General features: G+C 41.1%; 2 protein-coding genes across 4 annotated transcripts in view; one reads left to right on the top strand and one right to left on the bottom strand.

The window, feature by feature from the left end:
- Positions 1–1,791, top strand: part of LOC135914048 (solute carrier family 22 member 15-like) — a 32,778-nt gene extending 30,987 nt beyond the window's left edge. The window contains exon 8 of one of the 2 annotated variants that reach the window (XM_065446783.2): positions 1,059–1,791. In XM_065446783.2, the coding sequence (XP_065302855.1) occupies positions 1,059–1,334 (276 nt within the window). In that variant the 3' untranslated portion in view covers positions 1,335–1,791. The remainder of the gene's footprint in view (positions 1–1,058) is intronic. The other variant, XM_065446784.2, reaches the window with a different exon arrangement.
- A 6,912-nt stretch (positions 1,792–8,703) lies between these two features.
- Positions 8,704–17,107, bottom strand: LOC135914049 (prenylated Rab acceptor protein 1-like). 2 transcript variants are annotated; one of them, XM_065446785.1, is made up of 7 exons: positions 16,968–17,107; positions 16,440–16,585; positions 14,652–14,864; positions 13,230–13,327; positions 12,234–12,335; positions 9,967–10,077; positions 8,704–8,952 (listed from the first exon to the last, which is right to left on the bottom strand). In XM_065446785.1, the coding sequence occupies exons 2-6, from the start codon at positions 16,523–16,525 to the stop codon at positions 9,980–9,982; spliced, it is 597 nt and encodes a 198-aa protein (XP_065302857.1). In that variant the 5' UTR covers positions 16,526–16,585; positions 16,968–17,107; the 3' UTR covers positions 8,704–8,952; positions 9,967–9,979. The 2 variants fall into 2 exon arrangements, with proteins under 2 accessions (XP_065302857.1, XP_065302859.1); XM_065446787.2 differs by lacking the exon at positions 16,968–17,107 and adding an exon at positions 16,857–16,881.
- Between the last annotated feature and the right edge of the window lie 3,429 nt (positions 17,108–20,536).

The following is a 20,536-nucleotide window of genomic DNA, read 5'->3' as shown; positions in this document are numbered from 1 at the left end:
GTTGTTGGTTGCGTTGATTATGCTGAGCGTGTGATATGGCTGGTGACCGGATTTCGTGAAAGGAGTTTTAAATATGAACACTTCTACCAGTTCTCACCAATGTGAGTACGGCGATGGTGGTACGACGTCCCAACATGTACGAAACGCTTGCTGCACACTTTACAGCCATACGGCCTCTCACCGGTATGCGAGCAGATGCGACTTGTGTTTTTCTGCTTGCTAACATTGCCAAGCAGTGGCAGCACTAAAGAGTTCCTGAGCCTGTACTTGATGTTAGCACTTACCTTGACGCCATAAAAATTTGTTTCTCCTTTTTTTCCTTTTATTTAACTATTTATTCCATTTCAGTGTTTATATATGAGCACCAGTTTCTGCCGCTCCTTCTATTATTTCTTTCAGAGACGGGATAAACCACGGTCAGCAGCGAAGCAGGTAGTAGAGGGGTACTGTGCACGCCGTTGACATGCCAGCTGACACGAGGCAGTTGACACGTGGCTGACAGACGGCCGAGTCACTCGCCTTGTGCACAGCGCTCCTTTATTCTCAATTCTACACCTTCGCTCGTCGCTGCACCCACCCGCCTCGCCCCCTTTCCCCTTTAGAAGAACCCTGCCTATATATACTATGCCGAGAAAAGCATATGTCGCCTTGAAAAAGAAGTCCACTCGTCGAAACGTTGGCTCCCGCTTTCACCTTGTTGTCGTATTGCTCATCGTCTTGAATTTCCATCTCCTGCCTTCCCCATGTCTTCCTCATGTTTGTTGCTTTAAGTCGCAGATTATGATGGACTGTGAATGAATGTGCCAGTATTACCTAATTTTATTCGAAGGTGTTGCATACTCCATTAACAAAAAGATCTAGGTTGCAGGATTCCATCTCGCCATCTTATCAGAAATTGTAGCCCAGAAAATTTTTCGTGCATAGTCTCCTGTGCTACGTTACCAACTTTCCCAAGTTTTCTGTGAAGCCATGCACATGGCTTCAGATGCCTTGTTCTTGTTAGACTTCACAGATGGTTACATAACATGGACTTGTCTTCACGTGGCCCCTCTTTGCAGGACAGTTTGATTCCTGGTCTGCAGTTCACCGTTCTTGGCGCCATGATGCTTGTCTCAGGCCTATCTGCTCTCGCACTGCCAGAGACAGGGGGCCACCACTTGCCCGAGACCATAGAGGAAATCGAGGATGAAGATAAACGCCCACTTCTGCCGCCGACAGCATCAGGTGTCTTCACCCGAGAGTCCGTGGATGAAGGGATTGTGGAATTATCTAGCAGTTCTGAAGACGAGTTGTACTCTGTACACCAGCGGCCACCCGTTGCTTACGGATCGTAGTAGGAAATAGCAGAAGCAGTCATATGAACTTTGCCTCACAGCATCGGAGGTCTTGGTTTCAGCATTGGCATGCTGAGAACCCCTTGCATGCACCAAGTGAAAAACCGGCCATATGCAAAGGCTGTGTTGGTGATTCACATGCCACCATTGAGATTCTTCAATGCCTGAAAGGTGGTTACGACCATAAGCTGCTGACTGGGTGTAGTTTTACACTGGTCACCTGTAGGCATTCAGTGTTTTTTGGGAAGCCACAAGTGTTGTGTGCAGAAAACAATGGATCAAGATACTGTGGGGTTTGCACATTCCACCACCACCACCACTATTTCTTTTTCCATAGGTGATGCTTCCAGCAGCACCTGACTGAGTCTGGTCACCTAGAGAGCTTTAGTTATGATATACCACTTACGTTGTACATGATGGAACTGCAGACAAAGGTGTTGTCGAAACTGAATATGTGCATTATGCACGATTTCAATTTTGCTCTTCCGCTTTTGGGGAGCGGGGGGGGAGGGGAATTTTTTTATAAGTTTTCCCTGATATGTGTTTTGGAGACATGTTCCCAACTGTGTTGTCCCGAGGTTGTGTGTATGGATGCAGAAAAATTGTCAATGCGAACTTATGTAATAGATGCTCTGCCACTGGGCAGCTGTGTTTCTCTTTCCTTTCTTTTCGTTTTTTTAATGAAAAGCGTGAATGGACAGGTGTTTTTAATGATGACCTTTCTATATTTGCTGCACTTACTGTCACAAAGGAAGACTTAGCACTCCACAGGGATACCTTAGACGTATATTGTACCTATCCCCTATCCTGTATTTCTTTTTTTTTTTTTTTTAGTTTGAACTTGTGCCTAGCTTAAATAAAGGCTTCAGACAGGAATACCTCATTGAAAAACTTGATTGTAGTGGACAGTCAGCAGTGCAGTACAGTTAAACAGTAAATCATAGGAGCACAAAAAAGAAAAATCCACATGCAATGCTCGCAAGGTTATTCCCTAATATTTGTGCAAGACTGAACAGAGGTGCTCGCTGATTCTTCCGATGCAATTGCTGTCACTCGAGCCGGCCTGCCTGCCAAAATGCTGGAACAAAATTGAAGAATGAGCAGGAAAGGACCCTGTGTAATTTTGAAGGCTTTGAATACAACTGTGGGTACTTCAGGTTTAAGGTCCATTTGCTTTAGCTGTTGTTTGTAAGCAAGGACAAGTTCCAACTAAGAAGTGCTGAGGTGATGTCCTCAATTCATGTTCTGCTTGCTCTCTTTTCTGTAACTTTGTTCATTAGCCGATATTTGGTGCATGTTGTGTAGCGTGGACCAGTGAACTAGTGATCAGATGTGTGCAAAACCAAATCAACATGCTGCTGCCTATAATTAGTTGAACAATCACTGCAGTGCAAAAACTGTGCGACTGTTAGTTTAGGCAGTGCTGATGTTTGGATATTTAATTTCTTTCCAACTAATGTGGTGATGCAACGTTCGTTCCGGAGACTTCGAAAACTACAGTGGGTGCTGCTGACTAGTGCTTGGTGCTGCATTTTTCATGGCTGTGCTTGCCTAGCAAGTCTGCTGTGATCCAAAGGAACCAATTTTACATTGCCTGGCAAGGTGGAAACGTTTTTATGTTTCACTCTTATCAGCCACGTTAATCAGTGCTTCATACTGTCGTAGATACCAGAGCTGCTGTTCACGCGTGCAGATTTATCTTGCAGTTTGATTGTTTCGTCGGTGTATAAGTGCAGCCTTCGTCACAAGTTTTGGAACTAGTGCACGAGTTTAGCAAGACCTGCCCATGAGGGCCTGTGCCAAGGCTTCAGTAGCACCCCTGGAGCCCCAAGGCTACACTATAGTGAGAGGTGCTGCTTCTTTTGACCACGAGAGAATGTTGAATGCCAGAAGTACACAACCTGAGGACAGCTCTGGGAATGCATGCACTGACTTTCAATTTCTTCACAGAATCTTTACCTGAACATAAAAGGCATGTTACATTGTCAAGGCTGTACGAGTTCAGTATCACTAAGGGCAATACTGAAACCACAAACCATGATGGAAGGGTACAGTGAGGCCACTTGACATTAGCAGAGTGCCTTGTCTTTACTGCTTTTGATAGCGCACAGGCCTTAAAAAAAAAAAAAGTAGGCAATGGCATAGCCAGAAATTTCTTTTGGGGGTAGGGGGGGTGGAAGGCACTGCATTTAACAGGACAGTGGGCAATGGCTGTGCCCCGTAAGTAAACATGCTACGTGCAGCATTTATAATAATGAGGGGCTGCTGACAGTTAAGATGTCGATTTGCAAACTTTCTGCATCATTTTGCACGGAAACGCATGCTGAAGGCTTGCCTGGCTTCAAAAGCATGCTGTGCCATTTTGTGAGTCTCTTAACATTTGCCAAATAACTCGGTTTCTAATTTTATGCTTTGCAATTTGCTTCTTGGAACCAGTAACTTAAAGGGCCCCTGAACCAGTTCGGACAAATTTTGTAGGCGCGTAGGGTACAGCTTAAGTAGAACATTCGCACCATAATTTAAGTGAAGCGTTACGTATTAATGGAGCTGCAAGCGATTAGAAGTTACCCTCCTCCCTAGCTATGCTTTTCCTCCTCAACTCGCTCGCCGAGCGAGCGGCGCTAAGCTCCGCCTTCACTGGTTCAGCGTCACGATGCGACGTCACATCGCTCACTTCCGGTTGTTTAGGAGCACGCCCCCTCCCGCGCGAGACCTCTCCGCTAGCCGCTTGGCCGTCGACCGAGAGCTATCGAAGCAGCGTGCGTTGCGAGCATTCTGTCGTAGCGCCAAACGTGTCCGGTACTCCGCTAAAAACAGGCAAGCTGGTCATTTTGGCAAATGACTGGAGGCATAAACTCAAGCTGATGAAGGAACTTTAGCGTAGACGTACGTGAGCAGCCTGATCGGTCTGCACGGTCCAGACACTTGCTGGCGCAGCGCTTAACCAGTCAAACAAAGTGCTAATATTGCTCTAACCAAGTGTAAAGCATTTTAAACATTTATAAATCAACGTGTTGATGATTACACTCCTGCGAAAAATACACACCAGCAGCAAAGAATACACTTCGTTGCTGCTATTGTGTATGGTTGAGCTCTGTGCCACCAGGTGGCTGCACCATGCAGACCGTTCACATTTGCCCTTCTGCTCATCTCGTGGCTCATCCCGGCACAGCCAAGCGGCCAGACCCTGTCCCCTTGCGCTTGCGTTTGCCCTAATACTGGACTCGCGGTTTGCAGGTCGTTATGTTTGCAGTCCACAAAGCAACAAAGTCGAATCATAGTGCTCGCGAAAAGACTGAGACCGACTCTGACCGCGGAGCTCTCGTCAAAATGGAGTACGTTGTAACACAAGCAGACGACACTTGCTGTGTGCCGGAAGTGCTGAAGTGTACTAAAAAACTATTCTTGTGTATTCTCTTTAAGTTATTTTCTTTTTACAAAAACAAAGTAACTAACATTCCAACTATTACGAACATCATTTGTTCACCATAAAGTTGGAAAAATTATCAACCACGCGCCCTGGTCAGCCAATCAGATAGCTCGCCCATGTGACGTAATATGGGTTATTTGCATCATATGGGTAGGGGCGGCTTAAAATTCCGCCGAGCAGTGCGCTGCGATCGGCAGCGATGGGTATTTTTAAAACCTTATAATAAATTACACGCTTTACGCAGAGCACTTAGATGCATCAATTAATGATCAGAAGAACCTACTCTAACGACTCAGTACGTTTGTAGAAAATCGCCAAAATCGTTTCAGGGTCCCTTTAAGAGTTTGTGCATTCTTCCATTGTTGGTGTTCGCAGTCTGCATGCGGCTAAGGTGATAGCTGCAGCAAGCTGTATACCACTACTTCAGTTTACTTTTTCATGCCGTCGTCATTGCAAACAAGTTGGTAGTCGTCAGCATGCTAGTTCAGCCGCATACATTTGACATAGCTCGTTTCTGCCTCTTTGAATATTTTGCACATCGCTGCATGACCTCAAGAAACGTGTCTGTTTTTTCCTACGGACCTTGATCTTGACACAGAATTTGAGAGAAGGGAAAATAGGTTCGGAGCACTGGATGAAGCCAACAGGACCTGTTCGTGCTTTTTGTAAAGGCATCTTTTAGCATGGTTCGTAAGATGTAAGTAGTATTTTAGTAGTAGGCCATGTGTTTGCTGAACATTCTATGGTGTTCTGTGTTATTCAACATGGAAAATTGACAACTTTGCTGCAATATTGCCTCACAGCTTAACCAATATCTCATCTTCTTTTGTTCTGTTGCTGTTTACTGCACAAATCATATCAGCACATCTATCAAGGACTTCTAGAGATGCCACGACTCATTTTGATGTGTAATTCTATTGTTGCACAAGGTCGTCCATTAATACAGCGGAACATCGACATAACGAACATGGATATGGTGTATTACTGAATATAGCAAATTAAGTAAAATATTTCGTGCCAACATCGGTGTGTAACAAATGTATGCTTATCATAAATATTGTACATAACAAAGGTATTAGTGTCAGAGGCAACCTTGTATTAGTAAGTTTCAGTAGTAGGAAAAAACTGCCCCCGTATAGTGATCAGGCTGACATCACTTCAACATTTATTTTACAAGGTTTTGTAAATATCTAATACAAGGTTACATAGATACAGTTGCGTAAATATCCAATAATGGATTAGTCAGATGGGCTTGAATACTAATGAGAGATCTTAAAGTAACAGCCTTTCACATTCCGTGTTTATATTTTCAAGATAGCTTGGCTGCAATGTGCTCTATACGTAGAAAATACTGAACTCTCAACACAGGCAAAAACCCAGGCAACCTATTTTTAAATATGTAGAATATACGTACACATACGTTTTGGACACAAGTGTATGCAAGGCATTAGGAGCCAATGACTCCGCACATTTTTTTTTTTCTGGTCACTTGTCTGTAAGGTTAAAAGTGACAGATACCTGTCCTTGGATGCAGCCCGTAAGAATCGGCAAAATTTAGTTTGCAAGCTTTGTCACAAGGTGCGCCACGTTGTATAATGTTTTAATGCCTGCAGCAACAGTTCTACGACTAGCTACTTTCAAGTAATGCTGGTGGCATAGTCTTCTTGCCAGTGTCATGACACAAGTAACACTTATAGACTCGAGACTCAATGTAATTTACACCTTTGAGGCCTATCTTGTCCCCTAGGAGCAGGATAGTTCTTTAACAAACTGTGTCAACTTATCTGTCAAGTCTTGCTGATATGCGCATGCCATTCATGACCCGAAGGTGCCGGGTGACAGATGGTTATTGTTGGGAATCAAGATAAGCCCCGAAAGGTTTTGACATGTTCTCAAAGTGTATGACACTGCAAACGACCATGAAATGTTACATATTCGTTTAGTACCTATGGTGGCCGTTAAGCTAAAATGTCTCGCCTCCATCAAAATGGCACAGTAACATTGTCGACTCTCTTCCGTGAAGGCTTAGCTGTTCCTTTTTTTCTTTGTTCACGGTATGTGCAATATTGTGTACTAGGTGCTTGCGTCAAATACACTTCTTTCATATTACTGTTTTGCAGTGACATGATTATGTTACTTTGCTGTTTTTTAACAGATCAGTAGTACATTGTCAGCATAACAGGAAATTGTGCTTTCTTGGCTCAAAGTAGCTTTGAAGTTCAAGCACTGGGGTCTTCTTGGAATGGTACATTTTCTGCAGATTTCGATTTAAGCATGCACACTTTTGAATTTATACCTCATATAAACAAACAGGCCTTGGCTTAAATGTCTCCAGTGCTGTCATTCGACTGACGTAAGCACTGCACATCAATAATCTTCTGCAATCCCTCCAGTGAGAAGGTGCTCAAGAAACAAATCCTTGTGCTTTTTGGTGGAAGCAGTCTATGCTTTGTGAAGCCTTAGCTCGGGAATTGGCAAGGGGCATTACTGAAGCTGTGAATGATTTGAGGGGTGTGGTTGGTGGGATTCAAGCCAAAGCCTATTTGTGAATACAGGGAAAATATGCATGTAACCTTCACTTTCTTGACTGGCCTGTCACTGTATCAAGTTTCATTCTTTTATGCGATCTTTTCTTTTTTTCTGAGATACACTGAAAACCTAAGTGTTGTGTAGGTTTCATCGAGACTGCTGTGCTGTTTGAGTGGCTGATAGGGCGATGTGCAGCTCATTTTAAGCAGCGCGTGAAGATGCCAAGCCTAAACGCAACGCAGTTTTGTGTGCTCGAGGCATTTACCTTTATGAAAACTTTTCTTATAGCTCTTCTATTTGTCGTCAGTGCTAGTGTAGCTGTATACAAGCTTCTTCAACGAATGAGTAAATTTTCTTGAAGACGGCGCAATGGAAGTAATGCTTGTTTAATACAACACATCATAGTGGCAGCAAACATCACTAAATGTGTGATACACTCATTAGTAGGACATACTAACATCAATTAATACACTTTAACCATGTGAAATTGAAGCCACTCGGCACCCTCGTCATCACCACTAGTAGATGCCGGGACCAACACCAGTTTTTGATATATGGATCCCCACACATACAATAAAATGCATTGCTGACTAATATGGACAGGTCTTTAACACTGACTTGCTTCTGTGCTGCGAGCACATCATGTGCCCTAAATAGAAATTGATGCATTAATTTGTGATTATCACACATTTGCTGATGTTTGCTATTAGCATCAATGTGCTACAGGAAAACTGTTTTACTGCACTGCTCAATAAAACTTAATCTTCTGCCTTGAAAGTATGTGGTGCAATATATGCCAACATTCCATTTCTTTGTTCACTGACTAGAGTGAACTTTGCATTACAAACTATGTGGCCCAATTATATATGACACAATCACATGGGTCTATTTTTCTATAAAGAATGATACTGAGGGATTATAGGTTATGGGAGGTCATGTGGCACGTTTGTTTTATTGCGGCATTTTTAGTCGCGTTTAGGACAGTTCTGTTAGTACCGTGCAATACAAGAGTGCAAAGTCGTTCCTGGTTACAACTGTTCATTTACTGAAAAGGTTTCATGCAATTGATGTAGGGGTTGTGTTGTATATTGCATATCTGTATATGTGTTTGACAAGTGTTTGACTGCGAATTATGTGTGTATTGCACAAATGTTGTGAAACTGTCATTTTTCTTTTTGAGTACCTATATATATATATTTTTTATACCTAAGCCAAATGTAGACGGCAGTGATAGACCTCTAATAGTCTCGCAATCTTCAGATGTACAAAGGCATCCTGATGTTCCAAATAAAAACAATAAATGTCACGATTTATTTTTACAGCAAAAAATGTTTTATTGAATCAATCTCTCACCCGTTATAGACAGGCGGTAACAACTAGCATAAAACGAAAGTAACAAATCGCAACGAGTTGCACAGCCCCTGACCAGATTTAATTTTGGCAACACCAAGCAAGTATGCAGAGCTTGAAGTTTTGTCTCCACAGCCCTTCATACAATGAAGGAGATACCAAATTTTACAACTACTGAAAGGAACAAAAAATGTTGTGGAAAGTCTTCCCTGAACATTCAGGTCTGGGACAAGCGTGAAGCTCCTTGCACTCTCCAGCCATGGTCCACTGTATTGGTTAATGCAGCCAAACCAAACATGCGTTTCGAACCTGTCAACAGTGATGGAACACAATAAGGGGTTCAAGCCGGGATTAAAGATTCTGGCCCCAGCAAAACAGCTCTGCTAAAAGGAACACAAAAGGGAAAAATTAGGTTGGGCTGTATAATTTAATTGTGCTTTTACAATACCAAAGAAAGCCACTCTTATTATGAGAGGAGGCATAGTAAGCTAGAAGAAAGACTGGTGGCGATGTCGCCTCAAAAGCTTGCGCGGAAGCTCCCCCCGACATCATGAATTTTCACTGCCGCCTCTGGCCTAGTTAATTTATTGCCAGTAAAGATAGTCTGCACTGTATTCTAAAGAGCAGAAAAATGAATCTCGGCAAGTGTTTTAAGGACCTTTACCACAACAGCTTAAATATGAGAAAATAATGTAATAACAGTTTTCTAAGCTGCATAAAGTGTAATCCTTTTAGATGCGTGAAGTGTAGTAGAGCTTCTGGAACTTTGAAAATATGTGTAAGTCTGCCTTTAATGTCCTCAACCCATTGGCTACTTGCCACAATATAGGCTGAACCAGCGCAGCTGGGGGAAAAAACAGCTTGCCATGGCCAAAGATACACTTTGCTGGGAGCCATAAAAGCAAACGCGTCAATCGCACTTCTTAGTTCGTTGTGGTTGATGGTGAATATGGTGACAGCTGTTCTGCCTGGTCGCACATTGTCTCTGTAATTTACTTCAGCGAGAAAATGGTTATCAGAAAACTTGCCAGTGATCTTAAATTTTAATGCTTCTGGGCATTTCTTGCAATAGACAGAAAAAAGTTGATGCAATAGTTCTTTGGTGAATAATCTGTTTATACAGAAAAAACCTGAAAATGTTGTAAGCTACCACTGCCAAGTTCTGCCATTTGTCCAACCTGAGCAGACCAACCAAGCAATTTAACATATCGCGACATCTAGTTCTCTATTTCTCATTGGACCTCACTATCACGAGATATCGCCCACATTGCTCATTGAAAGCCCTAAGGAATATACTTCGCCTGCCTTTTCTTTCTTTCTCACCTCGGCATCATTTTTACACTGTCTGCAACTGCAATTCAAAGCTTTCCTCTGGAGTTGATGCTTCGATGGCATACATGGTTGCGTGCAGCATGATCGTGAAGAAGGACGCACCTGGAGAGGCAAGAAAGATAATGTTGGACTTAAGTGCTACAACTCAAGTCGCTTGGCACATTGCGGCAGTTATCTCGTGCTGTTAATGACAAAACTGACTAGCACTAAGTACAGATACATAATAATGACAGATTGTTCTACACATCTGCGCTCGGAATGTAGGCTGATGTGAGCAGATGAACACTAATGAGGCTCCAGGAGGAAAAAATAGGCACATGACAGAGCTAGACAGTTAAATGCTTACACTAATGCCCAAAGCAAATTTCAATCGGTCGCTTTTCATGAATACCATATTTATTGGAAACCAAGCGCTTGAGTCAGCACACACCCCATGTAAAACGTCGTGAGCCATAGTGCATGCCTTTAAATGTAAAGGAAAATTAAGACAATTTACAAGCACTGGATACTATTCTACTGAAACGTCTAGTTGAACTAAACGAACAATGAATTACAACAATCAAACCTCATCTCGTGAGAAGCCAACAAACAAAGACGCCAAGGAAAATATAGGGGAGATTATTTTTACGTACTAATTGAATTAAAGAAATGATAAATTAATGGCAATGAAAGTGGATGGAAAAACAACTTGCCGCAGGTGGGCAACGATCCCACGTCTTCACATTACACGTGCGATGAACACAGCATCACACACATACCTTCGAGCAGTCGAACCTCGTTATACTGACGAAGTTGCATCCAGCACAGAAATGATATTCATCATAAACATGTTATTTGTTGCATGTCAATACCGGTGATAAACATTTTAGGTTCACATCGCTACGTCCAATATTTCATTATATCCGTGCCTGACTGCATTCATGAGCAACAGATGTATTGCATCGACTCTGGCCAAACATAATGTTAGTAAAACTTTTACCTGTTTTACTGAAATGTTATGTTACAGACATGATGGCTACTACAATATAAAACTCCGGATTTACAGCTACTACTGCGGTTGAAATCACTTGTAATGAATAAAGCATAATTCTACTTCGTGGCTATGGTACTGGGCTGCTAAGCATGAGGTCGCAGGATCGAATCCCAGCCACGGCAGCCGGATTTCAATGGTGCTGAAATACGAAAACATCCGTGTACTTAGATTTAGGTGCACATTAAAGAACCTCAGGTTGTCCAAATTATACCATAGTCCCTCTCTACAGCGTGCCTCATAATCAGATTATGGTTTTGGCACAAGAAAACCCATAATATAGCATAATTCTACCAAGAACAGTCGTTATATCACGAGTTTGTTGTATATACTTGCCTACCGTAGAAAGTGCATAAAAAGTAAAGAAAACGCAGCTAGTTGCAATGACTTGCCTATTTGTTGAAAGAACTGAATGAAGACTGCCTGCTTTTTCAGTGGCAACAACGATAATAAAAAATAAATGCAAAATCTAAAACGGCATTCGACAAAATCTGCCCACAACCACAGTACAGTACAGTACCATTATCAAAGAAATGCCATTATTAAGCCATCCCAAGCTCCTGCATTCTGAATTATGATTCACAACCAATTATGCATCGCATGTTCAGGGTGCTTAGAAGCAAAACACCAAATTCTGTCTATTACTGGCTTCTTCCATGGTTAGGGAAAAATATATTCCCTTCAGTGCACCAATTCAGCCTATTGAAAATTTGTTTGGCCAAATTTCTTCTAACTTCGAAACCTTGAAAAGCATACAGCTGCAGAGCAGACTATGAATTTCCAATTCTTCAGCGAGTTTTGCCAAGTTTCCAGAACCTGGACTCCACGTGAGAACTCTACAGAAGCGTCAAGTATGAAAACATGTATTTCATGTCAAGCATACTTGAGAAGCACCTACCCAGCCACTTGAAATATATGCTGGATTCAAAACAATAAGAGAAGTGAGCCCACAACATGACACACACTGAGAGCAAACACCCAGCCATCCACCTTTTAATGGCTTTCGCTGAAACACTTTACACCTGTTATTCAAACAGGCAGCACAGATTCATTTAAATTGCTTCATGATGTATATAACCCACTTTAAATATCACTTGTTATTTCATCAGTGCTTTTGCATTTTACGCACTGTCTTGGTGGGTGCAATTGCACACCTGACTAGACACACAAAAAGCTCAATTCAAGGGACGAATAGCCACATTACAGTTTGTCTTCTGCACTTTCTCACCAATAACCCAGAAGACAGCTGATCCAGCTCCAGCCACATAGAATATTGGAAAACACAGCATGCCCAGTATACAGTACTGCTGGATCACAGTGAGCTCTTTATCTGCATAAAGGAAAAGTCAAGAACAAAAGCATGACATTCAAGTACAAGGATGAAGGCACTATGCATATATAGATACAAAATATAGCGTAGCAGGTGTTTAAATGTACTAATAGTCGTAGCAAGATGACCTGCATATTATAAAACTAGTTGGCCACAAATGCAATTGTGTTTGTACAGCTGCCCTGAAGATCAAACACTACAGGTGCCCCTACTGAACTGTAGTAAAGAGATAGTATGCATACAGCGCTTCTTCAGCTGTTACTCCTCCGTATTCAAATGAGCATGAAACACAGGAACGCTTGCATTAGGCGACTTCTGAACAGATTCAAATTAAATTTGTTGTATATGTAAGAAAGCTAAATTATAGTCATGCTGCTGTACAAGCGTGCTGATGCCTTCAATTCCATGTTAAAAAAAACTAACTGCAACAAGCGAATGTTTTGCCACAATATCAAAAACATTAGAAAACTAAAGCGATGCTGGTGCTAGGTGTCGATGCATCTAAGTTGCGGGGATTACTTTTTATGGCTTGTTCTGCCTCTAATGGAAGAACTATTCAGAGTAGGCAAAAGCTGAATTGGCACATGCAGGGGTATTTGATTTGAATGCACAAATGACATCAGCTTTGGGTAGATGCATATGGCATGTCTGCTTTTAGCCTAGCCTATGGCTTTAGATGTATACAATGCAGCATTCATTTTCTTTGTGCTCACACATTACCACAGCTACTCAGACCCATTCCAAACAACAGATCCATACATCTTTCAAACAGTGTAACTCGAATACAAGCTTCTTTTCATACCCAAACAGCATTCCAGGAAATACACCTAGTTAATTGTCAAGCACAGTGACAAGATGAAATGGATGCAATTAATTAAAAAAAGAAAAACTCACTGAACAGTTTGATTTTGCCTTCAGCACTCTTCAGGCGAATGATGTATGCACCTCCCATACCAGCCACTATTGCAATCAGCAAGAGAGGAGAGGTCAGTCTGAAAGCAGAAAAGGCATGGTGTTTTTTTTTTAAAGAGATAAAAATTATATGGACACTCCAAGCAAATTTTTGTCGATGGCACTGCCGTCAGGTTACACATCAAGTCCAGGTGCGATAACTTCAATGTTCCAGTTCCTTTCTAGTTTTCTAGCCTCTCTCAGACTTTATAATCCATTATAACATTATAAATCCTACGAGCATGCTTCAGGAACTAAGCACATATTTATCACCGTGGACACAAATGGCTCTTGGTACATCTCCAATTTTTCAGTGCACTTCATATATTCTACAAAAAAAAAGAAAAACAGGAAATCACAAGTGTTTCACCTGCCCTCTGCGCTAAGGGTCTACCACTCTTCAACACGCTTCTCAATATGATCACATATCAGACCTTTTTCACTTCAAAGTATCTTCACAAGTTACGAACACATAATTCCAAGAAACAAGCAAAATCAGGGCTGTAAAGAAGGTTGTTGTTGGAGCAGGAATCCCAATTGAAAGTAATCTCTTTAGCTGTTACACCAAACCAAATAAAGAGTGGATGTCCACGAATAGCAGCATCAGTCAGCATTCTACGTACTTTGCCACAAGTGCGATTTCTAGGGCCTCGTTGACAATGTCATTAGTGCATAGGTATTCAACACTAACACAGTATTCCTTGGCTAATATTTCTGAGAAAGAGGACTCCCATAACTGCATAATGGCATCAACACAGTCCACAGCCATGTAATGGCTGAAGCATTGTGAATTGACGTTAAATTGTAGTTAGACTAAGCTATAACATTTCTGTCATCAAATCGATGGTTCGACGATAATTCATCTGGTCGGGAGGAGGCATAATAAAAAGAAAAACAGAGAAATGCCGACCAAAAATGAAATGGTTTAAAGAACTTCAATATGTTTCAGCTTCCGTAGAACATCTTGAAGTTCTTTAAACCATTTCATTTTTGGTCGGCGTTTCTCAATTTTTCTTTTCATTATTCCCGTCACCAATGCAGGAATCTCTGTACCGACACATAACCTTATGCGGACTTCCCAAAGACCACAAGAATGACTGCCTGCTGATACACAAAGACGCCAACAAACTATACAAGCCAATAAGCCAACACCAACATTGTTTTATATGTTGTCATTCTAATTAAAAGCACCGATACTATTGCACAGTGTCAACGGCTTCCCTAGAGGCAGATCTTTTGTATGTGCGAGTTTCAAACTATTGACATGTTCATTTCACTGAACACAATCAACCTGCTGTTACTTTTGGAAACAACACCATGGTACATTTTCACATGACATGCAATGTGGCCATGCAGTTCACTTACATACAGTACAAGATGAGGCCAATGAAGACAAAGAGGTAGTTGCTCTGGAAGTGTTCAACATTCTGGACGACTCTGGTGGATGCAACGCCAATGTTTTTGGGCATGTTAAATCGGTTAAAGTTGACGAACTGCTTCCATGGACGAATGGTCTGTTTCTTCTGCGAGAGCCATTCCTTTGCCGCAGCAGGACTGGTTGGCAGTAGGCCGGGCTTGCTGTGGGAAAAAAAAAGAATTATTTAAACAAGTGCGAACAAGACAACTCGCAAGGAAACATGACTGTGAGCAGAATAAACTTCACGAGACTACCATATTATCGCCTTCCGGAGTTTTAGTCTAAAATTTCATTTGGTTTTATGGTTATGAAATGTGTAGCTACCTCAGTTATGCGACAAAATTATAATGCACTATATAATACCACACTGTGTTTTTCAATGATTTTAATACTCTGTTTGTGTATAATCTTCAGCTTTTTTGTGTCACCTAGTTGTGTACACCTTTACTAAGCTGCAGAGAGAATACCTTTACTGCATGAACTTTTTTTTTATGTTAGACAAGCCTTTGTTTATTTAGCCCCAGTAAGACCCAAGAAAAATCTACAAGTTAAATTTTGTTAATTTTTGATACCAGGCGATCTTTTTACACAGCAAGTGCGTTGTCAAAGTTTCATGAGCTGTGCTTTATTCTTTGAAATACTAACAATGGCATGCTTTATAATGTATGCGGGCCTTTATGGGAGCAAGACCTGATGCATGTCATCAAATGCACATTCTATATTTTGGAGCTTCCTAAATCAGAAAGGCTTGCAGCGACAAAACTTTAAGCAAGATCGCATAACCTTCTGGTAACAAAATTAGCATATTAGTGGGAAATATTCTTTGCTGAGATGTTTTTGCTATACTCATGTATGTAGCACAACTTCATCAGGTAATGGACAAGGATTTTGGGGTTGCTTTCGGAGGCATGCGCGATGAAAACATATATTTGATCCAGATCTAGATGCGATGTTTTATGATGAGTGCAGGTATTAAAGATTAAAGCATTCAGCATTTGGTTCAATGGTAATTGAAACATCCAACAGGCTGGTAGCATCTCCTCCAATGATAGTCTGTTCTTGCATTACAGTCCTGCTGTATAATTTGCTCGGTGACAGTTTCGTTATTATTTTCTGATCTTTCAAGAGATGGGGTCTACGTCTCGTTCCCCAATGTGAGTTGCCCTACTTTCATTGCATAACTCATCTCGATTGACAGAGGAATATACATTGTGTTTGTTGTTTTCTGTTTATTCCCACCTATTTTTGAATTTGTAATAAAAACCTGCATTGATTATCTGTCTATCTAAACAATGTTCATATGATATCTAAATGATTTTTAAAATGGATGAGCAGCCTGCTGACTGTCCATCTACGTCACGGCAAGAGATAACAGCGCAAGCGCACAGCAGTGAATGTAGAAAGCAGTCTTTTTTTTTTTTTTCATCAGCCGAGGAAATGTCGCATATAGAAGAAGGAATTAAGTCGCGTGGGGGGACAATAAACGCTAAACCTTATGAGAGCGATTCTGTGCGCGACGGCGACGAGCGACGGCCATCTACATCGCGTCGCTTGTCGCTGTTGCGCGCAAGCTCGCTTGAATGGGGTTAAACGGAAGATGATGTACATGCATCGATTGCATCGTTCCGTGTGATTCCATATACGACACTAGTCATCCTCGAAATCTGCTCATTAAACTGAACCGAGAAATGTCATTTGGAATGCAGAACCTAGAAAGTTTGTGCGAATATACTAACCTCTTCTGGTCCTCATCTACTACAGCAACAATCTCGCCAGTAAGTTGGCTTAAATCCAGGCTCACAGTGTCTCCCTTGGCATCCATACTGTCGACACTTTCGCGAATTCGTTAAAAACACCGTCAGTTTTCTTCTGAGGGCTGCGCCTGAAAATAAAGCAGTCGATTTGAGTTCGCGACGACGAAATCGGCATGATGTGTCAGTTTCGCTTCGCGCGCACAGTCATTTTTGTTTGTCATTACTCTCTGCGCATAGTACAAAATAGAAAATTATTTCTCAGAAAGAGGACACGTCGCAGCAGTCACAGCTGTTATTTTAGGTGCTAACAAAGGATGGTATTGCGACATAACATTTGCTTTAACAGCGAAAGAATTGAATAGCATTCCTCAACGAAGAACAAAACCGCTCAACGCAAACCTGGAGCTTGTGGCTTACTGTTGCACCGATTAAAAAAAATAAAAGGGAAAACGCAACACTCTTTAGGAGTAAAATTTTAAATCACAGCTATTGTAGCTATCGTTCGCGCACCTGAACGTCCTGAATCCTACGCATCGCAACAGACGTACGCAACGCAAGAAAAACAAAAAGTGTTATTTGAGATGTCAATGGCGATTAGTTGGCTGTTTACATGTGTTTACTGATCGCGTAAACCACATCCTCTGCACTGCTTTCAAGGTTTGTGGTTTCTGCTCAGTGTTCATATTTAGAGAGGGCTCTAAGAGTAATAACGTATTAAGGTAGCGACATATATGTACGAAATAATTTACTGCATTCGTTTTTCTCGGCAACCACTGCACCAAATTTGACAAGGTTCGTTGTATTTTAAGAAAAAACTTAAAATATAGTTACTGTCAGTTTCAAATATTTGATTTAGGTCATCAATTTTTTATTAAAAATTGGCAAAAATCGAAAATTTTTAGAAAACGAAACTATGAAGTTTACAACTCTGTAACACAGCTGTGCGAAATGAAATGACAATTCTGTGAATTGAATTTAACAGTACATCTAAAGCGGACAAAATTGACATGTTACTCATGAATACAGAAATACAGCTTTTGCAGAACCCTTGTACACAACGTAACAAATTCACACCACATATATATTGACATATCGAATTTGTCCGCTTTGAATGGTCTAATGGATGCCGTTTACAGAACCGCGATATCTGTTCTTGATGCAGAGCTATTAATTCATAAACTTTGTGCGTCTATTTTTTCTAACTTGCGAATTCTTTAAAACATTTTAAACAAAATTCAGGCCCTACATCGAAATTCCGCTTCCAACAGTCACTAGAATCTAACTTTTTCTCTCAAATGCAACAAATTTCATAAAAATCAGTCCAGGGGTTATTTCAGACAAATCATTTTTGCGTGTTACATGTATTTGAATAGGCCACGTCGGAGTTCGGCCCAAGCTAAAGCTTTCTCTTAACAGTCAACGTGAATCAAGAAAATGAACGAACGAATGTGCTCCTGTGACAGCACCTATACATGCATGAAGCCTAAAGAGTAGCCTGTGGAGTGTACTAGAATATTTTAGTACACTTAATGAAGCATTTATTCATGCAAGTGTGCCTATTTTTGGACGAGACGATAGTCCCACACCTGCTAATCCAAGCTTTAGTGGTTATTCTGATGTTTCGGTGGAAACTCTTCCTACTCCAGATGTTTTATATATTTTTCTTTCTTTCTTGAAGAATAAGGCGAACCTATTCGAACCTAGTATATCAATATCATAACAAAACCAAAAAACTAGTCGCTATAACTGATACGTTGTTATATGCACGATTATGTGCCGGGTTTAACTACAATTAAATCACCTTTTTTTTTTATATAGAAGACTAAGCATCAACTACACCAGCAAATTTCACTGAACGCTGCCTGTGAGCACTGTGCAGACAGTCAGTGTTGCAGCACGAGTGAGTGGGCACACAAGCACAGCATGGTAAAGTCACATTGCTTTATTTCACAACAACATGGCATTTTGTGATGGTGCTGCAGAAATTATCATAAAACAGATCGTGAACAAAATAAGAGAGAAGGAGAATACCTCTGCCTTGTAGCCATCAAAAGTCCAACAAGATAATTGTGATCAATGGGCACAAGTAAAAATCAAAATATACCAACTATATACATCTTGTGAGAGGTTAGAATGTAATTTAAACGTTTCACTTAGTTCATCCAGTGCACATCAACCAGTGCAAAAGAATTAAATGTTTTCCTGAGCATACCTGCCAAACACAGACCTGATTTGGCAGTATGAACTGAAGCATGCAGTGTAGAGATGTAACAAAACCAACTTGTGTAGACTGTACGTGCTGCTCGAGTTGTTCAAATAAAGGTAACACCATACTCGTGTTGCAGTATGGAGATCTCCTTTCAATTCGGATAATCACGAGTACAGTCCCCAGGCCACAAGTATTTATTACATACATGTACTAATGGTAAATTTCACTGGATGACAGGAAGCAAGTCTTTTGCTCCAGAGCAACGAATTTAACTGGTCATTTCAAACAAGTGTGCTCCATGGCTGATCACACTCTCTTGCACGAGGAATGAATTGGACCACAACTTCTATTAGAGCTACATTCACTTCTGCTGGCCACATGTGATAACTTGCACTGTTATGCAGAACAAAACAATTGTCTTTTCCTCTGGCAGATATAGGTGTAAAATATGAGCGTGGCCAGAGCACGTGGTAATAGTTCTTCTGGAAGAGGAATTCACCATACCAGAGCAAAATCTGATGCTAGCCAGTCAAACGCTGTAGGAACCATGGGTAGTACATAAATTTTTCACAAATTGGCTTGAATTCATTTAGAAATCAAGCTCTAAATTCCTTTGTCATTTTTTTATGCTTAATTGCACTGTGTGCTTGCCTGAAACGTTTCTTAGGATGATAAAAGTATCATACATTCACAGACTATTCGCTCTGTTATACAGTTCTCAGCAAATAAATTAATTGGTAAATAATGTTTGTTATTCTTACTAACTGCTTTTCTGCGATGTGAAAATTGCCCAATGCTGACAATCAAAGGTTAAGTAATGCTAGTTATAGTGATGATGACATTGTAAAGTCTGAGGACCTCATTGTCTGGTAGACCAGGCTACAAGTATAATGAAGGACAATACACCAGACAAGCCGAGAGCAGTGCTTCTTACGCTGCTGTTTATTCCCGCAAGATGATGAACTCCAGTGCCACGCACACTCGATCGCCGCACTTGGTTAATCTTTCTTTTGCGTGAGCTAGTTCTTTGCTATTATCAACAAACATATTAGATTCAAGATGGTTAATATAAAAAGAAGTCACATGGAAATGTTTGAAGCCAGATAGACAGTTTAGGCATATTTATGTACTGCCAATATTTTCAATGTCCGCTAAGTGTCCATGCCGGTACCGTGCACAGACTACAGCCATCAGATTTTGCTCTAGTAACCTTAGAAAGGAATTCTGCGCTGGCTTTAGCTGAAGCAACAGAAGTGTTAAGGCTATTTTATCCAAGACAAGGTGTCCAGGCACACAAACATGCTTTATTATCTTGACTGTCTGTCTCCATCACATCTGTTTGGCTGAAAGTTACCTATATGGCAGCCTTACAACAAGATGGCAATACACTACGGAACTCGGCAGAATGACTCACAGACCAAGCATTAGAAACATCAACTGCCTACACAAAAACAATCCAGTTCTGAAAGCCTAATTTTCTATGGAAGCTATTATGCAAGTGTGGTGGCAATGCTTTGCAATGCCGTATTCAATTGCAAAAGTTCATTCACATGTTGCACTGTACTGCCACCAGGAGCAGTTGCATCAAACCATAACTATCTTTTAATTTCTCTGTGTATTTCTGACATCTGCAATGACTGCGAAAAAGAAATATGCATGCTATCCAAGACTACTATCCAATGCCCCATCTCTAGCCTTGGAGGACATGAAACACATCCCAGCCATTGATGGCCAATGGATCAGCGCTTAATTGTCATTTTAGGCTGGCTGACCTACGTCTGCTGTTCCAGACAATCCAAGTGCTCTTCTTCACGACAGCCCTCTCGGTGACCACAATACAGGCCACAGTATGAGCCCCGTCTTGTAACCA

The sequence above is a fragment of the Dermacentor albipictus genome, chromosome 4, assembly GCF_038994185.2.
Source record: "Dermacentor albipictus isolate Rhodes 1998 colony chromosome 4, USDA_Dalb.pri_finalv2, whole genome shotgun sequence".
NCBI classification, from domain to species: Eukaryota; Metazoa; Arthropoda; class Arachnida; order Ixodida; family Ixodidae; genus Dermacentor; species Dermacentor albipictus.
The sequence above is the reverse complement of the archived record's forward strand: the minus strand, read 5'-3'. Positions and strand labels throughout refer to the sequence as shown.